A 7,485-nucleotide genomic window follows, 5' to 3' on the forward strand; every position below is an offset into this window, starting at 1 on the left:
TCAATTCAAGGCGCAGACGTCGTAATTACAAAGAGTGGTACCTCTTTTTATTAGTATAGACGATACAAGATGCATAGCCTTTGCAATGAAAAATCACGTCCGTGATTTATGAAACATCCCCAACGCCTGCCTCGGACGGGGCAAACTTCACAGTGTAAAGTGGTAAGGCAGGGATCAGCGTATGGCGTGATTAAGAAAACTCCCTGCTGCTATCGTCAGGCAAAAATCGGCAATAATTAAAAAGGATGTGTTAAAACCGCAGAATAGTTTCAAGTATTCAAGTACTTTTTTTTTTTTTGGTTGACTGATTAAAATCATCTGCTTCTCCTGCTCCCCCACTCCTTCGTTCCCAGAGGCACCTCCACATGGGCGATGCTGAAAACGCTTTATTTGTGAGACACCTCAAATTCTAATGCAGAAATGCCTTCCTAGGAACAAGACTGGTTTTACTTATGGCAGGGGGGGAGCAGCAGGAGGAATAATATTACCTCTATTAATACTACAAATTTTTTTTAAAGGTAATAAGTTATTACAAGAGAATTTGAGACAAGTTTTACATTTCTTGTGGGAATAGCAGGAGACAGTCTCACCATTGCATAATTGTCCTCTGACACCTTGGGAGGATGCACCCAAACCATTCTCTTCTTACACAGTCTCTGCCCCAGGGCAGCTCCCGCAGGACAATCCCACTCAGGAAGAGCTTTATGAGCCCTCCCATGAAATGCAGTTTCTTGTATTTCAGCAGTTCAGCAGCAGCAATCGGGTTCTGACCTTGTCTACAAAGCCTAAAGAGTGTCGGAGGCAGTCACCAGCTCAAACCACTGTCTGAGGGCATCACTCAGAGTTTCTGGGAGCGCGTTCACATCTCTAAGGATCATGTAGAACGGGAATGGGAATTCTTCCATGTAAGACCTGATTTCAGGCAATTCTCCAGGTCCTTTGAATATAGGTACTTTAATGTCCAAAATAGAATCCTGTAAAAAAAAGTGCTGATGTTACTACTAAATGACACACATATTCTATGATCACTGATAGAATTTACCCTATTTTCTAAGTACTTATAATTCTCCCCCTTTAGATTAAAAGTTAATAAAATACTTTTAAGATTAAAAGCTCTAAGTGTTCAGTGGTAAATCAGATCAGAAGCTGAGCATTAATCAGTTAAATTCTTTTGCCCTTTTAGATAAAAGTGTACTAATCCATGAATTATAGGCTAGAAGGGACTAAGCTTAAGCTTCTGCAATACCAAATTCTGTAAATAAATTGTCTTTTCTTAGCATATTACAATTTGAGTTTACTGTTGGCACTTTAGTTTCATTAATTTGATGCCTTCCCATAAGAGTCTGTAATCTCTTTAGTGCTGAGTTCAATTCATATTTGTGCAGTGCTCTAACAGAAGATTCTTTAGCAACTTCACAGTATTTCAGCAAATACTACGAAGACAAAAATCAGATTAAACTCCAGCTGTGCTTCTTGTAACTTCTTAGTTGCTCAGTGTAGCAGCTGAGAAATTAATAAAGGTTACAGAAAACACCTTTTTTTCCCCAGGAGAAAAAGCTTATAAAAGACACCCAGAATTTTCGCTTGATACTACCAGGTTTCATCAGAACCTTTCAGCTGTTTGTCAGCAGGAGAACTGTTAGTTTTTCAACACTAAATATAGCAGATGAGTTTTGTATGCAAAAATAAAGATACAGAAGAAAACACAAACAATAAAATTAGAGTCTTTACCACATAATTGTCTATCAGGCTTGTTTGCTCTCTTACTGCACTACAGAGCCTTCCTGAAACACTCTCATTTATTTCAGCTTCCCATCCAAGATATCTCAAGTTTTCTTCCCCCATTACCAGATGCAGGACTCAGCTTTCCCAACTGAGGGACTAAATAACTCTCACACACTGCCTTCTGTCTAATGTTTAATCTCATACTGGCTCCAGCTGTCATGTCAATTGGGGACTGCTGTCAGAAATTATCAAGCTGAATCAGAGCTGAGATGGAACAAAGCATCTCTGAAACTCCAAATCTGTCAACCTGCCAGCTGCTTCCCTGGTGGCCAAGAGCTACGAGCATTCTGTTTGAAGACGGGAGCTCTTAGCCTTTCTGTGGCATGGAAGCAGAGTTTTTTTTTTTTTTTTTTAACACAAAAGATAAAAAGCACAGTAGGAAGAAATGGTAGATCTGACAGACGTGGAAAACTGCACTTGGGTTCAATATCTCTGACCTCTACAAAAGATAAGGTAGCTGTATGGCACTATAAAAGACAAGAAAAGGATTTGTATCAGTTTCTCATTCACTGCAGTTGAATACTTCTCCCTTGTTCACTTACCCGGGAATTAGGGTTGTCCAACACTACAAAAATAACAAAGATATTGGCACTCCGAGCTGCTTGAACTGCTGCTGTCACCCGTTCCTTGCCTTCCAAGAAAAGGCCTCTTCCATCAGATACAATCAAAAGCAGCTGTGCTGTTTCTGAGCACAAAGAACATTTAAAACTCCAGTAAATTCAGAGTAAAACGTTTAAAAGACAAAAACCTCTATTTTGCTGTTTGGCCTGTGGGTATAATGGAAAAAGGAGTATTCCTAAGGATATTAACTCCTCAAATAGAATTCTGTCAAGTCAGTCCAATTATTCTGAAGTAATCCTCCTGAAACATCAGACATCACACCCATGCTGAATTCCTCAGCACCAACCATTACTGAAGACATGTTACTTGACCCAAGTTGCCCCTAGAGTCAGATACATCCCTCTAGAGGTACATTTTAAGTTATGTATTTAATTACACATAAAATCACAGTAATTACAGTCAGGAATGCAAGCCCTAATTGTTACAGGGGGATGCAGAACAAACTTCTGCAGACAGGCCCCAGATGTGACAGGGCTTTGTCTTTTTACAGAAAGAGGTGATGGATCCTACAGCCTTTTCTCTTGCCAGCTCCCTAATCCTAAGGAGCTGATTGCTGCTGCATCCCCACCTGGTTTACACAGAACTGGATACAGCTCCCCCTCAGAATATTGTGACACCCTGGCCACCCTGTGGCAAAGGAGCTGTGGATTATAAATCCCAGACTGTCCAGTTCTTGGAGTACTTCAACAACAAGAACTTATAAAAAATACCGGTGCCACCATGACAAGCTTTTAACTGTCACAGAGAAATCTTTTAGACTAACTATGGGGCAGACATGAGGCAAGCAGTCTTCCAGCTTTTCTTGGAAAGAAAAGCAGCCCATGACCTAAAATTGCAGGACAGTGAAAGGCAGGTAGGAGGCAAATTCCCTCCTTAGAGCAGTGTGCTTCTGGATACCTAGAGAACTCAAGCTCTCAAGCAGGAGCAGAAGTGTCTAGAGAGTCAGGGTCCTTAGGAAGCTGGACAATGCTCCCAGCTGGCACTGTCTACACCTTAACACGGTCTGCAATCAGGAGGTAGACAGGTAAGGCGTGTCATTTTAAAAAGTCTTACACAAAATTTTAGTGACTTACTGACAAATATGAAGTAGGTGTCACCTGGGTTTTGAGCTAAATTTCAACCAGGCATTGCTTTTGACAAACCAAAACCCAAAGCCCTGATGCAAGTGATGTTTCAGTCCTAGGAATCTTCCTGGCAGGATCCTACTTCAGGACTGTAGTGAGCATTCTGCTGCCATGGCAACAAGCACAGTAACACAAAAAAACTCACCCGGATTAATATTTTGAGACAACTGCTGTGCTGCAGAAAACATATTTGCTGATGATTCTAGAAACTGCAAAGGAAATAAGTAAGAAAATCAAGTTATCTCACCATAAAAGTAACAAACTTAAAAATGAAAACATTTCTAAAGAACAGCTTTCTCTCTTTTAAATGCTAAGACAGTCTGAACACGTAACACAGGTACAATTCTTAGCATTTTTCTGTATCAACTTCAGCTTTAAATTTATTAAGTACTTTTGAACTAAAGAATCTTCAGAGAGCCTTCAAACAGAATTTATTTTTTCCCAATACTAGCAAAGCCATCAACACAGTACACTGTTAATGAGATTAATGGCATCACTGAAAATATACATCCTGTTTCTAGGTTGAACTTCTTTGGCTTCAGCTTGAAACAGACGTATCTAGCCTTATACTCCCTATTAAAATTAAGAACATCAACAGTACCCAAAATACTTTTTAAGACTTAATATAGAGAAAGGTGAATGCTTAAAAGTGGTATACATCAGAACTAAAAGTGAGAAAACACTCTTCCTGTTACAAAATTATTACCATTTTATTTCTTTGTTATCTAACCTGCCATCAGACTCTCAAATACAAAGAAAACTAGTAAGTGTTACAAAGTGATCATGAAGCTGCTGATATCTTGTCTGGAAGAGACTGGTAAACCTGTTGCCCTAGAGGCATTTTTCTGTACCTGGGCTATTTTTGTTTTCTTCTGCTGAAACTTGCAAAGACGCAGTATCCGTGTCCCTGACTGGTCACTGAACTGCTCGTGGAACGGGTGCAACAGCTGAACAGTCTCTCCAAAGCTTCAGAAAACAGGAGAAAATTACAGCATGAAACTGGTGTTTACATTCTGCTCTGAAGTACTGAAGAAAAGTCAAGATTTCAAATAAACTCACCTACACACAGCAATTTGTCCCACTTCTAGAAGAGTCAGAGCATTTCCAATAACTGCCAGGGATTCATATGCAAGCTATTAAAGACAAAGGTTGCATCAAAAATTAACATAGTCAATGTTTTACTCAAAGCCCAGTATTAAATATGAAGAGTGTTACTGAAATTATTTTTCATCATCTAGAAAGATAATTGAAGAGACTGCCTGTCCTTTTGCCTATCTTATGTAAGACAGTGCAATAAACATACACTAGTTCTGCTTGAGGGCTTCAGCTGATTGATTTAGACACACCACTTTAGGTAGGCTAATGAAATAAATAAATAACTGTTCAGAAGGAAACACACCATTTTAATTAATAAAAACCCTACAAGTGGTCTATGATGAATGGATATTTAGTGCTCCAATGAACTGCCAGATAAGGAAGTTTCAGACTTTTGTAGGCCACAAAAAGTAGTTTTACAGTGGATATGTACACCTCTAACAAACTTAAGAGCTCATCCTTTCAGCTAATTTTCACTGATCTTATGTTAATTCTCTCAGGCATGAAGTGACAACAGTTCAAGCACATGGACTGGAAAAATAGGTGTTTTGGAATGATCAGACTTTCCAGCAGCCACCAGCCCCATATGAAACAAGTCAGCAACTACACATCAATGACAGGTGGTTTCTCCATGCTCCTCCCAAGGTTTATTTTACCTGTTTAGAGTGATTGTCAATCATACTAGAGGAATCATCAATAGCCAGGCAGATCTGGTACTGTCGTTTGCTGGGCTTGGTCCTTCGCAGCCAGATCTTGTCCTTTCGGAACTGACTGGCAATGTACGGGATCACTTTACGCATGTTCAGCCTTTTCCCAGTTCTGTAGTCTCCTCTGAAAGTTGAGAAAAAAGACATAGTGACAGGGGTTATCAGCAGATATCTCATTCTGGAAATCCATGGCCTATGCAGCATATACACCAAATAATTTTTTTAAAAATACAACAAATCCAATATGAGTAGTTTTAATACTGATATTTCGTTATAGATAAAAATATCCCCCATATTTTTAATGTAAGATGGATATTCAGTGTTTTAAAAGAAGTTTATTTCTAGGTACCTAAAATGGAAGGAAGACCTTGAATTTACATTCCACCAGTTTGAAACAAGTCTATATTTCTTTAAAAAAAATCATTTAATGTTCTAAACAACGTAAAACATTTTGACATTTAACATAATCTTTGACTTAACTTCAAATGGTGAAGTTCATTAATCACCTGTTGCACAGGAGAAAAAAAAAAGTAGAAGGCAATATCCTCAGGATGGGTGCCAACTACTCTATCATGTTTGCATTTCATAAAATAACCTAATGTTCCTGTACAAGGAAATTGAAGGCATTTGCAAACAGGAATAATTACTGTAATGCAAGAATGACATAATGCTGCAGTTTTACAGAGGTTAAAGTGCCCCAAACCCACGAGTTTGAAGAAATCAGAAGCCTCAGAAAGGCCCAACTTACTTCAACTTGGCAGCCTGAGTGGGTTCCAGGATGAGTCGCAGCTGTTCACAAAGCTGCTGTGATAGAGGAGCTGTCAGTACTAAATACTTCTGCCACAGCTGTGCTGCCTCCTTCTCCTACAACATCACACAAGGAAATTAAAGTGAATTATGAAAGAACAAAACAAGAGGGGGAGCACTGTCTGAAGAAAGAAACCAAACCACAGTGCACCAAGGGGAAGGCAGCAATCAGCTAAAACTGAGGGTGCCTCACATGACAATCTGCATTCACATTCAAAACAAGATCTGAAACAGCATCCTGCTTCAAGGATAACATAATATGTTTTTTAAAGTAAGGTAAATGTAACAACAAAAATAGTATCTATATAATGTGATTTTGAGTATTTAAATTCCAGCCTGCTTGGATTCCTCAATGTTTTAGCAGTAAAAGAAGATGAAATAATGCAATGAAGGATTTTTATGACAGTTTTATATTCAAATGAGATCACGAACCTCCTCTAGAGTTCCAGGCTGTTGTGTCTGCCAAGCTTCCAATTGCCTTTCAAGTTCCTTTCTTAGCTCTTCAGGATCTCTAATGATGTGCTAGAAGTGGAGTTACAAGTTTTATGAGACAGAAAATTGAGTTTACACATCTGGTGATTCCCAAAGTATAGCAAACTATAAAGAAAGTAAAATGCATTGTTCTCATTCTTATAAACAACAACAACAAAAAAAACCGAATACCTCAATGAACATTCTAAATCTCCCTGCTTTTTAAGAGCTTCTATGTACATGAAAGACAAACACCTCCCCACAAATATCTCCATATGCGATTTAATCACTATAGAAACAAAGCTAGGAACATCTATGATAATGACACTGAATACAATAAAATATAGAATTTCAAGATAAATCAATGAAATTATCTTGACAAACACCAGATTTATCAACAGTATAATGGAGACCAAACTATTGAACAATATACCTAACTACTATCTTTGGAAACAGAGTATAATTTCACTTAGTTACATTTTTATACAAGCTTCATTCAAACCACTTCAAGATTGAATGACATTATCCTCGTTACCTGGCAGCAAATATTATTTGATAGGCCATTCTGTTAAAGGGCACCCAAGCTTTATGATACTTCTTTTACTCTCACTGTGTTTTCAGCGACAGCTTCTGTCCCTGACTTACAAACCCCCAGTTTGGGCAAACAGCAATACATGGTCTCTATAACCTGCAGGCTTACACACTAAGGAAAATAAGCCCAGAACTCCAAGCTCAATAGTCCCAGCAACTTCTCATTCCTCAAGAAGCAGCAGCTGTCCCACTGCTCACCTGCTGCACCTTTAAGGAAGGGAGAATGAACAGAAATGGAGCAGATTTCTCTCCTCTTCCTTCTGCTGAAAGGTGAGAAGCTGCAG

The 7,485-nt window shown here is 38.8% G+C and overlaps 1 protein-coding gene across 1 annotated transcript in view; it reads right to left on the bottom strand.

Moving 5' to 3' along the window:
• Positions 1-22: 22 nt before the first annotated feature.
• Positions 23-7,485, bottom strand: part of MDN1 (midasin AAA ATPase 1) — an 87,070-nt gene continuing 79,607 nt past the window's right edge. Inside the window, exons 95-102 of the mRNA XM_031057598.1 lie at positions 6,572-6,661; positions 6,081-6,196; positions 5,282-5,456; positions 4,590-4,663; positions 4,382-4,496; positions 3,676-3,739; positions 2,328-2,470; positions 23-974 (exon numbers count right to left, since the gene is read on the bottom strand). Coding sequence (XP_030913458.1) covers positions 786-974; positions 2,328-2,470; positions 3,676-3,739; positions 4,382-4,496; positions 4,590-4,663; positions 5,282-5,456; positions 6,081-6,196; positions 6,572-6,661 — 966 coding nt within the window. The 3' untranslated portion in view covers positions 23-785. The remainder of the gene's footprint in view (positions 975-2,327; positions 2,471-3,675; positions 3,740-4,381; positions 4,497-4,589; positions 4,664-5,281; positions 5,457-6,080; positions 6,197-6,571; positions 6,662-7,485) is intronic.

This window comes from Geospiza fortis, unplaced genomic scaffold (assembly GCF_000277835.1).
Source record: "Geospiza fortis unplaced genomic scaffold, GeoFor_1.0 scaffold264, whole genome shotgun sequence".
Lineage (NCBI taxonomy): Eukaryota > Metazoa > Chordata > Aves > Passeriformes > Thraupidae > Geospiza > Geospiza fortis.